The following is a 22,814-nucleotide window of genomic DNA, read 5'->3' on the forward strand; positions in this document are numbered from 1 at the left end:
GCTAAAGAGGGCCCGCGAAGTAAAATCAGAGCTCAACTATTCTTATGTATGGGTGAAAGAAGGCAAGATCTTCGTGCGTAAAAATGACACTTCTAGGGTTATACGTATCGTGTCCGAATCCGACCTTTTAAAACTTAAATGACTCTTGTTTTTTATAAACTTGTGCCATATTTTGTACCACCATAGCGCCGATCGGTGTATTTCTAAAAATCTATACTGTATTATTATTGAATTGTACTTCTACTCGTGTACTTCGTTTAACATATTTTACTGCGCCCCACATATAATGAAAATATTTACATATATTTGTATTACATTCTTGTTTGTAGTAATGTTTAGATGCCCATTAATAGTTATATACCAAACTCGTATTACATTTTTGGCATACTGTGAGCCGTGTTATTACTGCGTGTTTGTATTTATTTCCTTCTATACCTACGAATGTTAAGTCTTAATAATTTAAGTGTTTATTATCAGAACGTGAGGGGACTCAGAACCAAATCTCATTCTTTTCTAGCAAATGTACTTTTGGCCAATTACGATATCATATGTTTAACCGAAACCTGGCTCACGGATGATTTTAGTGATGAGGAATTCTTCTATCATAATTACGTTGTTTATCGTCGAGACCGGCCGTCGTGGACGGCGGCGCGCGGCGGCGGCGTGCTGGTGGCGGTGCGGCGCGACCTGCGCGCGCTGCGCTCCGACGATCTCTGCAGCGCGACCAGCTCCGAGGAGCTGTGGCTGTCTCTGCCCTTAGCTGCCGCTAGCACGTCTCCCGCTGCGCCTGGCCGCGCGACTTACTTACGCATAGCTTGTGTTTATTTCCCACATAATCGTAACCATGCTGATTCTCTGGAATTATTTTTTAATAATGTCAATGACCTTATATGTCGCCACCCAAGCGATACCTACCTGTTGTTAGGTGATTTTAATATATCTCATGCGATTTGGAACTATAATAATTACTCAATTCTAACTCTTACTCACAATAATAATCCCTTAGCTGTTACACTTTCTGAATTTCTCTCTCTCTCTGGATTACAACAATATAACGGATGTGTCAATGCTCTTGGTCGCATTTTGGATCTTGTCATTAGTAATGTTAGTTGCGTTGTTTCTGTCTGTCCATCTCCCCTTACGCAAGAAGATTTACACCATAAATCATTAGTAATTTATTTTCCTTTATCAATAACGAAATCTTTGAACTCCACAGCGCATTATAAATATCTTTATCATTTAGCTAATTTTGAAAGTCTACGGCAGGGTCTTTCTGACGTCGACTGGTCTGTAATTGATGACATGGACACGGAAAGTGCCACAAGTTATTTCTATTCTACCTTGAATACGTTATTAAACGATTTCGTTCCAAAACGTAAGGTATTTTCAACTTCTAAGTTTCCTCCATGGTATAATAGACCTTTAATTAAAATTATTAAAAACAAATTAAATGCTCATGCTAGGTGGAAAAAATATAAAAACCCCATTGATTATTCCGAATTTCACTTACTAAGAAAAAGGGAAAAGAAACTTAGTAAAGACTGTTACACTAAATATATTACCCTCAGTGAAAAGAAAATTACTTCTTCGCCCAAATATTTTTGGAGTTTTATTAAATCTAAATTTTCTGCAAACGAGGTACCGTCTAACATGTATTATAATGATATATCTTCCTCCGAAGGCGATGTTATTTGTGATCTATTTAACGATTATTTCAGTTCTGTTTTCGTGACTGGAAGTAATCAGTCACAATTTTCTTCACCTCAGTCCTCGTCCGTCTCTGTTGATATTTCTAGTATTCATATTACTGATGATTTAGTGTCCAGGTATCTAAAAGGCTTATGCGTCAATAAAGGAGCAGGTTTTGATAATATACATCCATTTTTAGTGTCCAAACTTTACTCAGAACTCGCAGTTCCACTAGGTAAGCTTTTTAGAAGGTCTATCAGTGAAGGCATTGTTCCGAGCATCTGGAAGCGTGCAATTATAACACCTGTGCATAAAGGCGGTGATAAACACAATGTCAAGCTTTATAGACCAATTTCGAAACTATGCACATTTGCTAAGGTCTTTGAAAAGATTGTGACGAATGAAATGACGGCTCTAGTCTCCCGACACATTTCTGTGCAGCAACATGGCTTTTTCAAGGGTAGAAGCGTGGACACTAATCTAGTTACTTATACTGAACATATTATTGATGCTTTGGATGCCGGTTATCAGGTGGACGCCGTGTATACCGATTTTTCGAAATGCTTTGATAAAATAGATCATTCTATTTTACTTCAGAAGCTTTCCAAGATCGGTATACACGGTGACCTCTTCAGATGGTTAAAATCATATATAAGTAATAGAAGCCAGGCGGTCGCACTTAAGGGCTATCGATCGGTCGAGATTTCTACCCATCCCTTCAGGTGTTCCTCAGGGCTCGCATCTGGGGCCATTTTTATTTGTCTTACATGTTAACGATATGGGTACTGTCTTTCAATCTTCATCCCACATACTTTACGCAGATGATACAAAAATTTATAGAACGATTAAAAATCTGGATGATTGTGTTGCATTACAATCTGATTTGTCACGGTTTGCAGAGTACTGCCGGCAAAATAACTTAATTCTAAATGCTGATAAATGCTACACTATCACGTTTACCCGTAAACATAACCCAATTACTTTTGATTATAAATTGAGTGGTAGCAGTGTCTCGCGTGTTTCGTCGATTCGCGATTTAGGAATTACTCTGGACGCTAAACTTTCCTTTAATGAACATTTAGATAATATCGTGGCTAAAGCATATAAAAAATTAGGAATGATTTTGCGTTTTAGTAAACCATTTAATGGTACATTTGCGTTAAAAGTTTTGTATTATAGCTTCGTCCGAAGTATATTAGAATTTGGCAGTGTTGTTTGGTCTCCACACTATGGTATTCATAAGTCTCAGCTTGAAAGGATTCAAAAAATTTTTTGTAAGTCCCTTGATTATAGAATTGGACGATATAACTCTGATTATCTCTCGTCTGCGGCTAGGCATAGTCTTCCTCCTTTAGAAAAAAGAAGAACCTATCTTGATGTTTTGTTTTTATTTAAAATTATTAATAATCACATTGACTCCCCCTTTTTATTAGAAAATATCTCCTTCAAAATATCTCGGTTCCACTCACGTTCTAAACCTACTTTCGCTATTTCCTCCTGTAGCACACAGTATGCTAAAACTCTTTCTTTAGGCGCACTTGTAACTTTTATAATAATTCGATTAATAATATTGATATTTTTGCTCATAATTTGTCCAGTTTCAAGAACAAGGTTCGGCAATTACTGTTTTCTTGTTAACTGTATTATTTTTTCATTAAGTAGATTTTATAAGATGCATCCTTGCGTGTGTACCTACTCAACTACTGCGTGTGTAATTTTGTTCACTATTTTTACTTAAATTTTAACCATCTAGTAATGTAGGAAACTCTAGGCCTAGATTTATATATATTTTTGTAAACCGTACTTGTAAAAGGCTGTTTGATTTCTAAATAAAAAAAAAAAAAAAAAAATAATGTCTCAATTTGTGAAAGCAACGAAACAATTTTATCAAAATTCCTCTAAGATATATCATATCGAAATGATACCGAATTGTCAGATATCTATCGACGTGTCAAAAGCAGAATATTTTCAACCAAAATGGACACTTTTGATACTGAAATGCCCTAAATATCCTAATATGTAGTTGCTGTATTTACGAACCATTTTTCGGATAGTATAGTGCATTAGGGTAATTCCGAAAGTCGTCTAATTACGAAAGTCACATAAAAATCACCATTATTTCCATCATATCAAGATTCCCCTTTCGGAATTACCAGAGCATTTTTGTCATTCGGAATTAACCTAATGCACCATATAATTTTTAACTCCCGACGCAAAAACGACGGGGTATTATAAGTTTGACGTGTCTGTCTGTCTGTCTGTTTGTCTGTCTGTCTGTGGCATCGTAGCTTCCGAACGGATAAACCGATTTAGATTTAGTTTTTTTGTCTGAAAGCTGAGTTAGTCGGGAGTGTTCTTAGCCATGTTTCATGAAAATCGGTTCACTACCGCCGCGGTCGGGAGTTTTTTCAAAATTTTAATTTTGTGGTTAGGTTATTAATTGTTCAGTTGATTTTTTTAAAAATTTTTCCCCTCACTAGCTCGGAAACACGTGTTTTGTCCTTTAATACCAGTGGGTAAAAACGCATTTTATCCACTAGTGGGTAAAGTAATTTGACCTTGAATAAAGTCAAATTAACTGCTTTAAAATTGATAAAAGTAGGCGAATCTATAGTAATAAAGATGATTTACCACCTGTGGAACTACTGGAAGCAGTGATAAATGCATTTTTGGGTTCTAGTTTCCTTGCTATAGTGAGGGGAAAAGTTTTGTGTTACACTCGGGTGCAAATGTATTTTACTTCTCGTGTGTTAAAAAACTCGCAAGTTCAGGATTCTATTCTTGAACCAATCAATCCTTTCACTTGCTCGTTTTTCAATTCCACACTCGGCGTTAAAATACAACTTTGCCCCCTTGTATAACAAATAACTATTAATAGTATTTTTAATCCTTCCCTGCAATTATTAGTGCGTAAACGTCAAGCAGTCTCAAACGCTACGCGCTACGACTGTCTACGTCGTAGCAATCACAATCATCTACGACATTTAAAATATTCTTTTCTAATTTGCCTTTGGCTAGTCTGTGGTCAAGAGTAAGCCCATTTATAATAATAAAAAAAAATAGTTAATATTTGTTATAAAAGGGGGCAAAGTTGTATTTTAACGCCGAGTGTAGAATTGAAAAACGAGCAAGTGAAAGGATTCTATAGTTGAACCACGAGCGAAGCGAGTGGTTCGAGAATAGAATCCTGAACTTGCGAGTTTTTTAACACACGAGAAGTAAAATACATTTGCACCCGAGTGTAACACAAAACTTTTCCCCTCACTATAGGGAGGAAACTACAACGCAAAAAATGCGTTTATCACTGCTTCCAGTAGTTCCACAGGTGGTAAATCATCTTTATTACTAGATTCATCTACTTTTATCAATCTTAAAGCAGTTAATTTGACTTTATTCAAGGTCAAATTACTTTACCCACTAGTGGATAAAATGCGTTTTTACCCGCTGGTATTAAAGGACAAAACACGTGTTTCCGAGCCAGTGAGGGGAAAAAAAATAAACGCAGCCGTATTCGAATATTGATTTTAAGTTGTGTAACATACATAATGTATTACAATTTCGTAATTTGACACAATTTCATTTTCTTTCAGCCCCTTCATTGCCAAGAGTGGCACTGAAACTTGAGTAGTTTCATGTGCTCTGCCTACCCCTTTATGGGATACGGGTGTAATTTTATGTATGTATGTATTATATTACATATACAATATCGATAGATTACGAATCGGGCCCAATATTTGAGAAATGACTCGTTTTCCCGATTTATATTAAACAACATACACTTTTGATCTTCAAAAGTGTACGTTTTCACTGCAAAATCGCAATTTAAGTTTTTCAACCCCATCATTGCTGAGAGTGGCACCGAAACTTGAGCAGTTTCATGTACTCTGCCTACCGTTTTTGGGAAATAAATAAATAAGTAAATAAATATTATAGGACATTCTTACACAGATTGACTGAGTCCCACGGCAAGGTCAAGAAGGCTTGTGTTGTGGGTACTCAGACAACGATATAATTATATACTTATAATATACAAATACTTGTATACATAGAAAACATCCATGACTCAGGAACAAATATCTGTGGTCATCACACAAATACTCATACTCATACTCATACTCATTTATTTATAATATTGTTACATATTACACGTCACAATTGATTTAGGTACATAGTTATTACATGGTATATTAAAATTAAAATTATTATATTAGTATTCGTAGTTTGATATGTCGAAATATGGTAATACATTTTTAAATTAAATTAAGGACCATTGAGCATTATATAATATTAGAATAGAATGGATACAATGTTTTGTGACTGTTAATTAGAATAAATGACCTTGCCGGGATTCGAACCCGGCACCGCGGCTTAGCAGGCAGGGTCACTACCCGCTAGGCCAGACCGGACGGACCGGATGTATAAATATTAGATTAATCGTAATAACAGACTTGAATCCTTTTTGAATAGCTCTCAAACTCGCAAGACTAATTTTATAAAACAAAGCAAAGCTTTGCCCCAATTGTTTTGGGCGCAAAATGTAAATTTGCATAAGAACAACTTACATTAAAATTTTTAATCAAGAGAGTTGTTGTGAAAATCGAAATTTCATCAAGTACATATTTATCTTCGTTAACTTCTTTTAATAAATTAAAAATAAATACATACATAAGATCAAGCCTGTATCCCATGAAGGGGTAGGCAGAGCACATGAAACCACTCATGTTTCAGTGCCACTGTTGGCAAATAAGGGGTCAAAAAAAAGATGAATAGGCTCTGAAATATGTCTTAAAAAGTTAAAAATCGAGAAGGTAGCTCAAAGACGTGGTGGAGGGGTGAAACGTAGGAGTGGTATTGAGGTAATGACAAGTCAAAACTCTGGGAATTTCTGTATATTTATTTGAAGATACATCAGGTTTAATATACTAGGGTATTATCTAATTATCAGGGAATGTGGGAGTTATCATGGTATCTATTTCATGATAGTATGTGCTCATATTTCAAAGGTTATGTTTGTTCTTGATAGCATATCTTATTGTTAATTTAATGATCTTTAAAGGTTATCTATCTATGTAAATAAATAAATAAATAAATAAATATTGGGGACACCTTACACAAATCAACTTAGCCCCAAACTAAGCAAAGCTTGTACTAATGGGTGCTAAGCGACGATATACATACTTAAATAGATAAGTAAATACTTATATACATAGAAAACATCCATGACTCAGGAACAAATGTCTGTGCTCATCACACAAAAAAATGCTCTTACCGGGATTCGAACCCAGGACCGCGGCTCAGCAGGCAGGGTCACTACCGACTGAGCCAGACCGGTCGTCATGTGTGGGTGTATACTGTATGTCGCTGCTGTGACTGTGACCTCACTACAGGGGATCGGACAGAAAGGGATCTAGGGATTGACAGATTTTCAATCCAGCTGGAGTGGACATGGTCCAGCGCGGATGGAAAAAATGCCAAAAAAAAATTACAATTTGCTCTACTATATGGCTGTAATTACTAAAATTATTTGAAATAGTGAAAGGAAGGATGAAAACGCGCAATTTTGTAAGCATAATTTCGTCCCCTTACTGCAAATACCGACTATGTGCAAAAAAGTGATTTTGAGATAATGCGATTTTAATGTTTGAAGGTACGATTTCATATGAAAACATGAAAAAAATTACTATTTGTATACAGCATTCTACAGCCCGTATTGTGTTGTTTAATACTTAATCGTAAACAATATCCAGGCTTGATTTGATTGCCGATAAAACTACGATTTAAAAAAAATAGTAGCAAACTTAGTTGGTTTTTCCTGTAGAAATAAAAATTTGTATATTTCTCTTATTAATACATATAAAGCAGTGTTTCCCTTTGATTAAGCTTTGCTTTTAATACACTTTACTTATGATTTGCAAAAAACGAAAAAATATACAAAAGTTTTGAACTTATTTCAAAATATATTAAATATTCTCAATGACATAGGCGGTTTTAGTTGCAGGAAATATAGCTGCTCTAATTTTATGTTACAAAACTTCACTTATCATTGTTAATTTAACTGGTACATTTGTAATAAAAAGTTTTTTAACATTACTAACCATTAATAATACTTTATTTATGGTTTTGAAGAGTTATTCTCAAAAAAAAAATTTTGAAAAAAATCCTCTTCAACCGGTTTAAGGAGATTTTTCACAAAATACTTTAACCGATTTCAGTAAAATTTAACAAGAAGTAACGCAATAGCATTCCCTTGAAATCACAAAAAGAATTTTACAAATCGGTTAATGCGTTTTTGGGTAATAGCATAATATGCATAGGTACTTACTACATACTAGTTCACTGTCTCAGCAATCCGAAGTCCGCCATAATTTATGTTCGAAATTTCACTATCTACACTGTTACATTTAGTATAGGTAAATAGTTTTTGTACGCTCAATAACCTGAAGTAATAGTTTATTTAAAGTTTTGTAGTATTTACGCCAAAGTCACTAAAATGTAGGCGTAGATGAGGTAATAAGTAAGAAAAAGTAATGTGTAACGGTAATTACATAGGTTTCTGGGGCGATTTAAAGCAATCATGTTTGCAATATTCTTACGCCCCAGTTACACGCAGTGTTTTTCATCACACTTGCAATAAAAAGATAAAAAAGTATTTATGGTAGTCCAAAATACAAATTTAAACACTCTTTTGGGAAAAAGTTTTTTCTTTTACTCCTGATACGCCTTCGTGCGATTGCACACTTACTGCGCAAGAGTGATAAAAAGTTATTAAACAACATCTTCATCGCTGGTGGAATTCGATACAAACACGTCCGTAACACGGCTGACAATGCTAGACTAACTAGGTATTAAGTGATTGGAAGCACTCATGGTACTATTTAGTTACGATACCTTTGTCAAAAAGTCTGCGTAAGTCCATTTTCTTGAACGCAGAGATAGCTAGTTGTTTATCGAGCTTTAAACCGAGATAGAAATATGATATGATACATTAAGAGGTTTGAGGTGGTTCTACTGAACTGGAGTTTAATTTGTGGCGTTGGTTTTCTTGCCTTGTGCTACGTCCAGATCTCGACATGAACTTAAGCCTAGTGCCCACTAAGCTCGCCGAGTCGAATCTCATTAATTCGCCTTCTGCATTTCTTATGAAACTACGTCCATTAGCGACGCGTCGAATCGGATTCATCGTTCATTGTAAATGTATGCAGGGCTCGATTCGACGTGCCTCGACTCCACCTAAGTGTCCTCAAGACTTTATTCAGCCTTTGTGACAGAGATTTAATACCTAAAGGGAACCATGAGTGGTTTCAACCACTTAATACTGCAGTTGGTGAAGTGGTACACAGTTGTGACATCTGAAGTCTACTCGTACCGTAGGTATGCTAGTAAGTAAAGTAAAGTAAAGTTTATTCATTGTTAACTGTGTACATAAGATGGTATGATATACAGGAAATACAGTATCAACAGTGCCCATTTCGAGCGTACAATATTCTTAAAAACTACTGACTATATTAGCTTACTGGCTAACTTATAATTATTACCCGGTATATTTCAGAAAAAACTCATTTAGGTTGTAGAACATCGTATGAAAAACGAAGCTTTATTTAAGACAAACAATGGGTTATAATTATGTATAAAGAAGAGAAATATGCAAACATTTATTTCTACAGGAAAAACCAACTAAGTAGGTATTCGACTGTTTCATTAAATCGTATTTGATCGTCAACTAAATACATTCTGAATATATATACGACAAAGTAGTAAACAAAAAAATATAGGGTTTAAAATGCCATACACATAACGTAAATTTCTTCATGTTTTCATATAAAACGTGCCTTCAAACTTTCAAACCGCATTATCTCAAAATCGCCTATTTACACATAGTCGGTATTTGCAGTAATAGACCGTTATCCTTTCCTTCGTCACATCACATGCAAAACCAATTATAGTCCCTATACAACTTTTTGGTAGAATGAAATTGCTGATGTTTGTAAACAAACATCTTCTGGAAAAACATCTTAAAGACATTTGGTGTATTTAGCCTGGCTTAAAATAAAGAATTTTGTTGATAGTTTTATTTGCAAAAATCAAATATGTACACATTAAACTTTTTGTAGAACATAAGATGGCTACTTTAACAAAATGTTTAAATGCAAAAAAACACTATACACCATTAAAAGGTTCTACTTGGCGGATAAAGCATAAAAGTTTATATTAAATATTCATATTACATTCTGGCAGTTTATAATGCAACAAATTGACCATTAAGTAACTTTATGCGGAAGCTATCTTTTGAATGCAGCGTCGTATCAATACATGGGTTTTAACATATTGTAGCCCTTGAAAACCTTATTCTATAGGTGCTAAAAACTCGATTTCGTCAAAAAGTCACTTAGTCGGTATTTGCATTAATGGGACGATTTATTAAAAAAAATTTAAAACTCTTATTTATCTCCGAAAATTGTATGACCGAATATCACTTCCCAACGCACGTTTCGCGGAATTTTATTCCGCCGAATGTTCATTTCCCAAATTATCATATTGTTTTTTTTTATTTGCCAACCTTGCATTTACCTACCAACTTAAAGTTTGGCTGTTTTCAGGTTTTTAAAAAAAAAAAAACCAAACTTTCATGTTATCTAATGTTTTCCTTGACGTAATATACAACTAGTTGTTTATTGTATTATACCAAATGTTTCATTGAACACCGACAAATATCTATGGTGTATTTCGAAAAATATGCAATATTGAGTCTCCTTATGAACTTTTAAATTTATTGACAGGGATGCAATTACGTATTTTACTTACGTACCTATAATTATTTTTTAAATAGTTACCTACTTTTTTTTTACAAGAATATTGTTTTAATTTATTGTTATTACATTTCAAAAGTCTTTTCCGGTTTGCTCACGGTCAACCTAACACGCTCCTCCTCGTTTCGCTCGTCGTCGCCCCTAACTGGACTCTGTCATATAGATATGATTATACCTACTGCCAACATAGTCCGTGAACAGAAAACTGCAACTGTGCTCCCTTCTAACAGGGAAGAGAAGTTAAAATTTATTTGTAAAAAGTTGGCATTACTTTTTGTAACCATTTTTAATCCTTAGTCTGGACCATAGTCGCTGGGCGAGATGAACTCTGAAGTGGAAGCCCGCTAACACCCGCGGTCGTGGGAAGCCGTTCCTTAGGCTGAGAGATGACATCTGCCAACAAGCCCGCGAGAACTGGATGCAGATGGCAGTGAATCGACAGGCGTGGAGGAATGGAGAGGAGGCCTGTGTCCGAAGACGGGCGCTTTAAAGGCTGCTATAGATAGATATAGTTATTTGTTATACAAGGGGGCAAAATTGTATTTTAACACACGAGAAGTAAAATACATTTATACCCGAGTGTAACACAAAACTTTTCCCCTCACTATAGCGAGGAAACTACAACGCAAAAAATGCGTTTATCACTGCTTCCAGTAGGTGGTAAATCATCTTTATTACTAGATTCACCTACTTTTATCGATTTTAAAGCAGTTAATTTGACTTTATTCAAGGTCAAATTACTTTACCCACTATTGGATAAAATGCGTTTTTACCCGCTGGTATTAAAGGACAAAACACGTGTTTCCGAGCTAGTGAGGGGAAAAGTATTTTACGTAACAATGATTATTTTCATAGTATTCATGTAAATCCCTTCATAACACAAATTCAATCAAAATCTGTTCAGAGTGTTTTTGCTAGTAATTAATCAACTTCTGCGAACTTCGAAAGTTGTTAGCGGAGAACCTCTTGGGTTCAGCAAAAAATCTATTTCATCGGCAAAACTGAACTTTCACAGTTTGGCGGAGTTTTAGTAATTACTATGAATATACCTAGCTACTCACTAGAATATTGTAGTGTAATAATTTTGATTTTATTATGTTAATAAAATGAAATATTCAAGGATAGGATAATTAAAAACACACGTCGTTTTTTTTCGCGTGACGTCACGTCAAAAAAGAAAAAATACGTGTCTAAAATTCTTTGATGATCTAACTGACGGACTAATTAGTTTTTTTAGTCGTCTCGCATATTTGTTCGACATCCACGCCGCACGCCTAGGCAGCTAGGGAATGCAAACCGGTAAACCGGTTTACGCTATTTAAGAAACGACTTACTTAATTATCGATTTTGACGAAAAATATTGATTTTCATGTAAAAGGTAAATTACCGGTTTACCGGTTTTGGCAACGCTATGTCGGTAAATTACCGGTTTTGAAAAACTACCGGTAATTGCATTCACTAAGCACGCCCCGCTCCGCTCCACGCCTAATAATAGCGTCCACTTACGGCCCAGCCACGACATTGGTCTAAGCGCGACAACGGTGAGCGGCAGCCATACGTGCGAATAAAAAGTCCCATCGCTGTGTCTCGCTCCAATGTCTGGCCGCCGCTCACCGCTGTCGCGCTTAGACCAATGTCGTGGCTGAGCCATTATACAACTTTAGTTCATTTTCAAACAAATGACTCCGTACAGTGATATTGGTCTAGTCTAAACTCACCTCGGGGTTGACAGTAGGCGGCATAACAATCTTCTTCTGCGCCGGCGACCGGAGCACAACATTCTCATCCCTTATTATAATCTGCTCATTCAACAATTTCTTCTTACACTCCTGCATCTGAATACTCTCCTTGTCTCTTCTTGACAGTACAGACTCTGATGAAGCATGTTTTGATGAACATACGGAGTTCTTGCTTGAGAGCTTTAGACTGTCTATTGATGCTGTCAGTTTGGAGTCTTTGCCGTTTGAGGACGCCATTTTGTTCACTGTGGATTTATTTTATTTTTGGGATCTGAAGGGTTTGTAAGCTTTTTAATAGATAATACAAGACTATGTTAAATACAGTAAAATATGTAGAATAATCTAGACACGCGGTAGCGTGTCAAGTCAAGTTCAAGTAAAAGAACTGGCGAGCAGCACCGTGTGTATCTAATATTACACGAACCATTTGGAGCCACTTTTGACCCCCTCATAACTCAAAAACCGGCCAAGAGCGTGTCGGGCCACGCTCAGTGTAGGGTTCCGTAGTTTTCCGTATTTTTCTCAAAAACTACTAAACCTATCAAGTTCAAAACAATTTTCCTAGAAAGTTTTTATAAAGTTCTACTTTTGTGATTTTTTTCATATTTTTTAAACATATGGTTCAAAAGTTAGAGGGGGGGGGGACGCACTTTTTTTTCCTTTAGGAGCGATTATTTCCAAAAATATTAGTATTATCAAAAAACGATCTTAGTAAACCCTTATTCATTTTTAAATACCTACCCAACAATATATCACACGTTGGGGTTGGAATGAAAAAAAATATCAGCCCCCATTTTACATGTAAGGGGGGTACCCTAATAAAACATTTTTTTTCATTTTTTATTTTTGCACTTTGTTTACGTGATTGATATACATATTGGTACCAAATTTCAGCTTTCTAGTGCTAACGGTTTCTGAGATTATCCGCGGACGGACGGACGGACGGACGGATGGACGGATGGACGGACGGACGGACGGACGGACGGACGGACGGACAGACAGACATGGCGAAACTATAAGGGTTCCTAGTTGACTACGGAACCCTAAAAACTATTTTAGATAAAAGTGTTGATAATACAAAACTATGTTAAATACAGGAAAATATGTAGAATTACTATATTTCAGAACAATAGTACATTACATCAGAGGCCGGGAAAATGAGGATTTCCGGCCAAGTGGGTATATACCCACGGATAGGGATACGAGGCCGGGAATCCGTTTTCACGCCGAGTCATGTATAGTGCTTTTCTCAAACATACAATGAAATAAAAAAAAATGCTTTAAATGACAATATTTTATAAAAAAAGTTACTTTGCAGGCCTAAAAAATAATATGAAATCCCTTTACAGTCCTCTCGAGTTGTTGCGCCCAAAAAGCGATACTTCCCAGCCCATTTTAAGGAACGTAAAGAAAATATTTCATTGCATGTTTGAGAAAAAGCTTTTTCAAACCAAATACTTAGTTAGCTACTTCCATTTACATCAACTGTGACTTATGAGATAAATTGATGATGCCAGGATGCCTACATGAATTTCCTTTTGTCGATATAGGTTACGGTGACCGCTTTCCATCAGGCGGACAGTATGTTTGTTTGCCACCGACATAGCATAATAGCATGGCAACGTACGATGTAGTGTTGACATCTGTCCTAACTTCTATTTTCTATCTCTTTCAAAGCGTATTTGTTGGGACTGTAAAATTTACGATAAAACATTTCTTTCTTAACCAAAATCGACGCCTATAATTTATGTTTGTTTCTCCTCACTGAGAATAACCACGTGTTGTGAATTTTAAACACATAATATATGTTTATTTATAATACTTATGAACTGTAGGTGTATGTTTATGTTGTTATGCCCGAACTGTTCTTGATAGAGAATATTTACTTGTTTTGCCGCATCATAAAATGATGTAAACCAGAGCAAATTGTCAGCTTAACTGAATATTTCTGTTATTTTAATATTAATTGTTACATCAATTTTAGAAATGATTTGGATATTAAATTACATATTATTCATTTTATCTTCAATCCATTTCTGTAGGCGAGATAATAGCTTTTTTTTCTTAGTAAAAAAAGGCAAAAGTGTTTGTTCTGCTTTTAATCATGATTGTTTGTGATTGTGCTTACGAATATATTATTTCTATATTGTTATAGTCGTATTATAGAAAGATTACATAAAATATAATGCTACTGTTTATTATAATACATTTTATGTCAAATATTGTATAACATAAAAATCTTTATGTAAATCAAAGGGGGCTCCTACTTTACATGTATTATCTCTACAAAGACTTAAAAAGCGAAGTAGGCCCCGTTCTTTACATTCAATTTATTTGGGACGCCACCCGGATGACAACCTTTATCTTCAAAAGCTCTAATGTATATATAATTCTATACATCTATGCTATCTTATGAATCAGTAGGTACAAGACGTAATTTAAGCAATGAAAACCTTTAGTTTACAAGGACACGACACGGTAAACTTAAGGAAAGTTGTAAAAAAGAAACAAATACCTATTTGGGCCATTTTTTTCAAAGTTGTCCACCCCACTTTTTTATATTTGGAATTTTTTATGTGTTTTCCACTCAGAATCGCGAGCTCTTTCGATCCTAATAGGAGAAAAAAGTGTTCCAAGGTTTTTGTCCTATTCCGTTACCACTTTTTCATACATTTTGTATGGCGGTAACGGAATGGAAGGTTCGAAAAAATGTATGGAAATCTTGGGACATTTTTTTCTCCTATGAGGATCGAAAGAGCTCTCGATTCCGAGTATGAATCGCGTAAAAAATACCCATGTTACAAAAAAAGTGGGGTGGACAACTTTGAAAAAAATGGCCCATTTACTTGGCAAAGTTTTTATGAAATAGATAAAAATTTTAGATTTTATTAATCCGTCCTATTCAGAAAATATATGTTACGTTGTAAAATGCTCAAAGACAGAGTAAACTATATTTAAATACTAGGTACTTTTACGTTCTGGGCAAAATCGATATCCATACTTCCATACTAATATTATAAATAGAAAAGTGTTCTGTCTCTCTTTGTTTCTTTGTCCATCTTTCAAATCGTGACGGAGCTATAGGCAACTTTTGTCTCTTTCTAACCCCCCACTTTCCTAATGGGGGGGGGGGGGGGGGGGGGGAAGGGGCCCCCGCCGGAATCCGTTTTCACGCCGAGTCATGTATAGTGCTTTTCTCAAACATACAATGAAATAAAAAAAAATGCTTTAAATGACAATATTTTATAAAAAAAGTTACTTTGCAGGCCTAAAAAATAATATGAAATCCCTTTACAGTCCTCTCGAGTTGTTGCGCCCAAAAAGCGATACTTCCCAGCCCATTTTAAGGAACGTAAAGAAAATATTTCATTGCATGTTTGAGAAAAAGCTTTTTCAAACCAAATACTTAGTTAGCTACTTCCATTTACATCAACTGTGACTTATGAGATAAATTGATGATGCCAGGATGCCTACATGAATTTCCTTTTGTCGATATAGGTTACGGTGACCGCTTTCCATCAGGCGGACAGTATGTTTGTTTGCCACCGACATAGCATAATAGCATGGCAACGTACGATGTAGTGTTGACATCTGTCCTAACTTCTATTTTCTATCTCTTTCAAAGCGTATTTGTTGGGACTGTAAAATTTACGATAAAACATTTCTTTCTTAACCAAAATCGACGCCTATAATTTATGTTTGTTTCTCCTCACTGAGAATAACCACGTGTTGTGAATTTTAAACACATAATATATGTTTATTTATAATACTTATGAACTGTAGGTGTATGTTTATGTTGTTATGCCCGAACTGTTCTTGATAGAGAATATTTACTTGTTTTGCCGCATCATAAAATGATGTAAACCAGAGCAAATTGTCAGCTTAACTGAATATTTCTGTTATTTTAATATTAATTGTTACATCAATTTTAGAAATGATTTGGATATTAAATTACATATTATTCATTTTATCTTCAATCCATTTCTGTAGGCGAGATAATAGCTTTTTTTTTCTTAGTAAAAAAAGGCAAAAGTGTTTGTTCTGCTTTTAATCATGATTGTTTGTGATTGTGCTTACGAATATATTATTTCTATATTGTTATAGTCGTATTATAGAAAGATTACATAAAATATAATGCTACTGTTTATTATAATACATTTTATGTCAAATATTGTATAACATAAAAATCTTTATGTAAATCAAAGGGGGCTCCTACTTTACATGTATTATCTCTACAAAGACTTAAAAAGCGAAGTAGGCCCCGTTCTTTACATTCAATTTATTTGGGACGCCACCCGGATGACAACCTTTATCTTCAAAAGCTCTAATGTATATATAATTCTATACATCTATGCTATCTTATGAATCAGTAGGTACAAGACGTAATTTAAGCAATGAAAACCTTTAGTTTACAAGGACACGACACGGTAAACTTAAGGAAAGTTGTAAAAAAGAAACAAATACCTATTTGGGCCATTTTTTTCAAAGTTGTCCACCCCACTTTTTTATATTTGGAATTTTTTATGTGTTTTCCACTCAGAATCGCGAGCTCTTTCGATCCTAATAGGAGAAAAAAGTGTTCCAAGGTTTTTGTCCTATTCCGTTACCACTTTTTCATACATTTTGTATGGCGGTAACGGAATGGAAGGTTCGAAAAAATGTATGGAAATCTTGGGACATTTTTTTCTCCTATGAGGATCGAAAGAGCTCTCGATTCCGAGTATGAATCGCGTAAAAAATACCCATGTTACAAAAAAAGTGGGGTGGACAACTTTGAAAAAAATGGCCCATTTACTTGGCAAAGTTTTTATGAAATAGATAAAAATTTTAGATTTTATTAATCCGTCCTATTCAGAAAATATATGTTACGTTGTAAAATGCTCAAAGACAGAGTAAACTATATTTAAATACTAGGTACTTTTACGTTCTGGGCAAAATCGATATCCATACTTCCATACTAATATTATAAATAGAAAAGTGTTCTGTCTCTCTTTGTTTCTTTGTCCATCTTTCAAATCGTGACGGAGCTATAGGCAACTTTTGTCTCTTTCTAACCCCCCACTTTCCTAATGGGGGGGGGGGGGGGTGGAATTGTCTATGGAGCATTCCCCAATTTCATAATTTAACGCGATCGAAGCCGCTAGAATTGTATATTCGTAAACAACTGTAACGGCCCAGCCACGACATTGGTCTAAGCGCGGCAGCGGTGAGCGGCAGCCATACGTGCGAATGAAAAGTCCCATCGCTGTGTCCCGCTCCAATGTATGGCCGCCGCTCACCGCTGTCGCGCTTAGACCAATGTCGTGGCTGAGCCGTAAGTTCGTTGCAAAGCCAAAATAATCGTGATAAACTAACCACAAAAAAAAAAAATTTGAAAAAACCCCCGACCGCGACATAGTGGACCGATTTTCATGAAACATGTCTAAGAACACTCCCGACTAACTCAGCTTTCAAACAAAAAAAAAACTAAATTGAAATTGGTTCATCTGTTTGGGAGCTACGATGCCACAGACAGACACACACAGACAAACAGACAGACAGACAGACACGTCAAACTTATAACACCCCGTCGTTTTTGCGTCGGTGGTTAAAAATCGATAAAGATTTATAGACATCGTTTGGTCGGAACACTCTGTACGTTACAAATCGACTCTCATTTAATTAAATGGGTACTGACTTTCATAAAACAGTCCAAGGCTATTTACAATAGCCATTCACGCCGTACAACTTCCCCAACATCACTTCTACATGTAAAAATCTGTGAATAAACTTTTCGTGGCATGCCTGCCTCGTCACCGTGCCTGCCTCGTCATCGTGTCGGCCCCGTCAGCCGTGAAGCCGCTCCTATTCAACGCGTGACTTGAACAGCACGCGTGGCTTGGTACCGCTTCGTTCTCGATTCTATTTCGTCACCTTTTTAAATCGTTCGCAGTGACATTTTAACAGTATATCGTCATTACTTTAAAAAAAACTTGTATCTTCGTCTGTCAATGAAAAGAAAATTGTAGTATGTATGGAATGCATATAGACTTACTGCGTTTTAACTTTGAGGAACAGCGTGAGATACGAGATTTTTTAAAAGTAGTGACGATATATTTTTATATCGTTGCCTTAATAATTTAGATTACTAAGGGCCAGTTGAATCAACCACATTTGACAGACACATCATCGTCACGCGACAGATGTCTATGGAATTTCCCATACAATAAAATTTAACAAACGCTTTAACGATGACAGATGGTTTGATGCAACCGGCCCTTAATCAACCTTTTCTTTTGACTACTCAATTTTTTTTACATTTTCATGTAAGCTTGCTCAAAAAAATGTGATAGGTAATGAAAAGGGCGCTGTTTTTCTCACTAAGGTACAGCGAGACTGACCGACTGGAGGACAATTGTAACTAATCCATTTTTTCCATGTACCAACGTACTATCAGCTACAAAAGTGCATGGCGAATTTATCAATGAATTCATTCATAATTTTCCAAGCACTGTTGCAGCTGATAGTACAAAAAGGACCAGTTACATTTGCCCCCCAGTCGAGATTTGGCCCGGGTACAGCCTTATTATATGTGGTGATGAGCTCTCGCTGTAGGGAATGCAGACGAGATAGGAAATTTAAAATATATTATAGTATGATAAATTAGAACAGTGGATTAATAAAATACAGTAAAAATACGACATACTTCAGAGCAAAAACCTTACTCCCATCTTAAAGGCCAACAACGCACTTCTAGCTCCTCTGCAAATGTCTATGAGCGGCGGAAATCGCTTACAATCAGGCGATCCGTTAGATGATTTGCCTCCCGTATCATAATCCGGAATCATAAAAAAATAATGTACCTTTTTTTTATTATTATAAATGGGCTTACTCTTGACCACAGACTAGCCAAAGGCAAAGACGTGGCCTACGATGGAGTGAGCTCTCCCAGAAGATGCCTGTTCACTCTTGATTTGAAGGTTGCCGGGTTATATGACCTAAATGTAATAATGACGAAATAGGGCTGTGAACGAAGCGGTCCAAAGCTGCTTTTCATTACCACCCCAAAGACTGTTATCAGCCTCTTAGCGAGTTTCGAAAAGACTGGCAACCCTTAAGTGCCACCGGGCTTAGAGTCAGAGGGTTCAGTAACTTGTTAGAATCTTAGAAAATTATGCTTTTGCCTTGTGATGTTTTTGGTTTGAAGTTATGACAATAAGGTATGAAAATGAAATCATTAACACCTACTTACCTTTTTTTTTTTAATACTACGTCGGTGGCAAACAAGCATACGGCCCGCCTGGTGTGAAACGGTCACCGTAACCTATGGACGCCTGCAACTCAAACAGTGTCACATGCGCGTTGCCACCCCATTAGAAACTTGTACATTCCCTTTTGGTGTGTTAAGTACACAGCAAAAAGGAGTGTACAAGTTCCAAGGAGGGTTCGGGTTGCCGACGACTCAAAGGACAATAGACGGAACAAGTTAGTTCCGTAAGTCCTCCTGTCATCAGCACACCGCACCCTCGTTGAGCTCTGGCAGCCTTACTCACCGACAGGAACACAACACTATGAGTAGGGTCTAGTGCTATTTGGCTGCGGTCTTCTGTAAGACGGAGGTACTACCCCAGTTGGGCTCTGCTCTAGATTCGAGCGAGACGATATCCGCTGTGCTGTGCCCTACCACACAAAGCGGAATATCATCCGCTATGCCCTACCTCCTACTACCTACTTACCTAAGAAAATCTTATATTTGGAATAGAGGAAATTAATCTTTTCATTAATTTTGTTAAAAAGGTATGGATTTAATGTCTCACGATAATATATTAAATCCATACTTACTAATGGAATGGGAAAGTGTGTGTGTCTGTTTATTTGTCCGTCTTTTACGGCAAAACGGAGCGACGAATTGGCGTGATTTTTTAGGTGGAGATAGTTGAAGGGATGGAGAGTGACATAGGCTACTTTTTGTCTCTTTCTAATGCAAGCGGAGCGGGCAATAGCTAGTATAGCTATAAAGGAACGGGAAATTAAACAAAATCTGGTAAAGCGAACGCAAAACAAAAGAACTCTGTCAGCGGAAGACTTCTTTGCGACAGTCGGCCATGTTTCTTTGAGCGTTCGCATTTTGTTTTGCTTATTTCTTAAACCCTTTTTGTTTTGCCTTTTTCTTTCCTGTTTACGTACATAGGCGGCTAAAAGCTCTTTGTATTGAATGTTTATATTTCATATCTTCTGCGACTTTTTCTGTCCTGGGCATCGATTTTTAAATTTCGAACGCACGAATTCGTCGTTCGAAAGTCTGTGGAAAATGACGTAATGCTATTTTTGAAAAAGGACGGTTAGTAATTTTAAAACTAGTGGTAATGACCACTCGTTTTCGATTTTGTTAGTAGAATTTAAATCGCTAGTAGTGGAGATATTATTGAACGAATTTCACGAAACCGAATGGCCGAGATTCAAACATCGGTCCCCTGTGTTGGCATATGAAGGTAAGTTGTTTAATTGAGAAGTGAAAATTACAGGCAGCAATACTGTTGGTTTAACACCATTGAATTCAAACATCTATGCGAGGGTGGCACTTTAATTGAAAATGAGTGATTAAGGGTTTTTTTTACAGTTAAGGTCCAGTTGCATCAACCACATTTGACAGACACATCATCGTCACGCAGCAGACGTCTATGGAACTTCCCATACAATAAAATTTAACGAACGCTTTAACGGAGACAGACGGTTTGGTGCAACCGGCCCTAAGTCGGTTCAATTCCCAAACGAAGCAAGTAATTCTTAATCGTGTCGTTTTAAACACTCCCAACAGTCCCAACATCACTTTCGGTTGTGTCTCTTTTCCGCACTTGTATCGTAATTTACTCATTATTCTATTCTGTTATGTGCAAGGTGCCTCCGTGGCAAATGATTTTGTACGTCTGCCCTGCTTTCCGCCTGTTATCGTATTTAAGTATATTTGTTTTTAATTTTTTAACGATTCTAGTGAAATTTTGTGAGAAGATTTGCCATTATGGTAGGTCATTAGATAAAGACGCAGTTTTTGATTATTTTTAATCGCTCTGATCTTGTTAATTGTTGTTGTTTTATTTATTAACTGTTGCTAAATTATGTACCTATATAATTTCTTAAATTACAAAGTAAATAAAATCTATTTTGAGTTTATTTTGATTGATTAATAACGTTGGTCGTAATGGAATAATAAGTATAATTATTATTATAATTTGTATGTCATTTCCAGTTCTCGGAACCATAGGGTCCCGGACTTTTGGAAGACGTGCGTGGGGCCGAAGCCAACATCGCAGAGGCCCTTTAAGACAATGTAATTTAAAAAGTAATGTGATTTCTATTATTATAATGATTATTTATCGTTATAATAACGTTGGTCGAAATGGAAACGTATGTGTATTTATTTATCATTTCTACCTTAGGTATTAATAATGCGAATCATTTACATAAGCTTACAAACCCTTTAGATTAATCTCCAATTGTTCAACTTACAATTATCACTAACACCGACACACAAACTACCTACACACTTAGCTATTATTCATTATTTTCATTCAATTCAATCTCAGTCATATGTTTATAACCATCAGAACAGCTGACTATCTTTTATTTTTTCTATTACAACTACACTATAAACACGTCACTATTCATGACACGAACTACAATATTTAGAGTACTAGACTATCCACTAAGTACTAGACTATCGTACTCGGCGTACTGCACGTAGTACCAGTACTAGCGTTGTTTGGGCGTGCGTCCCGTCCGCGTCGTGGCGTCACACTGCCGGGCGGCCCGCCCTCGGCGGAGCGTTTGCAAAAACAGTGACATTTTATTACATTTTTATTTGTACTATTAAGTCGTTAGGGAAATTGAGAAGGGTTTTGTAGGTGTGTGGTTGACTTTATATAAAATTACTCTGGAGATTGGGTTGTTTTAATTATGATATTACGTTCGGAAAAGAGTTATCAATAGTATTAACAGTTTTGTTAGTCAGATATATATTCTTCTAAGGGCCACTTGCATCAACGAAAATGGAGGGTTAACCCGAGGGTTAACCCACCATTTTATATGGAATTTGACAGTTGACAGCCCACTAACCCTGAGTTAAGTGGTTGGTGCAAGTGGGCATAAATGTTTCGATTTAACTTAATTATAACCAAAAAATTAAAATGAAAAAAAAACCCTGACATATTAGACCGATGAAACATGGTTAAAAAAACTCCCGACAAATTGTTTATTCAGCTTTTAAACAAGAAAAACGAAATTGAAATCGGTTCATCCGTTCGGGAGCTACGATGCCACATACAGACACACACACAGACAGACAAACACGTCAAACTTATAATATCCCGTGGTTTTTGCGTCGGGGGTTAAACAGTTAAATTATTAGAAATGAAAATCGTTGACGCTAGACGCCGATTGAAACGCAATTGTGGACAATATTTTGAATTATTTTTGACCTTTATTGTATTATCAGCTGCCAAAGTGCATAGCGAATTTATCAATGAATTCATTCATGTGTGACATTCGTGTGACGACCGGTCTGGCGCAGTCGGTAGTGACCCTGCCTGCTGCGCCGCGGTCC

The 22,814-nt window shown here is 36.2% G+C and overlaps 1 protein-coding gene across 1 annotated transcript in view; it reads right to left on the minus strand.

Moving 5' to 3' along the window:
- The window catches only part of LOC125237656 (inactive dipeptidyl peptidase 10), a 240,822-nt gene extending 218,984 nt beyond the window's left edge, over window positions 1-21,838 (minus strand). Inside the window, exons 1-2 of the mRNA XM_048144785.1 lie at window positions 21,690-21,838; window positions 12,215-12,480 (exon numbers count right to left, since the gene is read on the minus strand). Of these exons, the coding sequence (XP_048000742.1) occupies window positions 12,215-12,472 (258 nt within the window). The 5' untranslated portion in view covers window positions 12,473-12,480; window positions 21,690-21,838. The remainder of the gene's footprint in view (window positions 1-12,214; window positions 12,481-21,689) is intronic.
- Window positions 21,839-22,814: the final 976 nt, after the last annotated feature.

This window comes from Leguminivora glycinivorella, chromosome 22, assembly GCF_023078275.1.
Source record: "Leguminivora glycinivorella isolate SPB_JAAS2020 chromosome 22, LegGlyc_1.1, whole genome shotgun sequence".
NCBI lineage: Eukaryota > Metazoa > Arthropoda > Insecta > Lepidoptera > Tortricidae > Leguminivora > Leguminivora glycinivorella.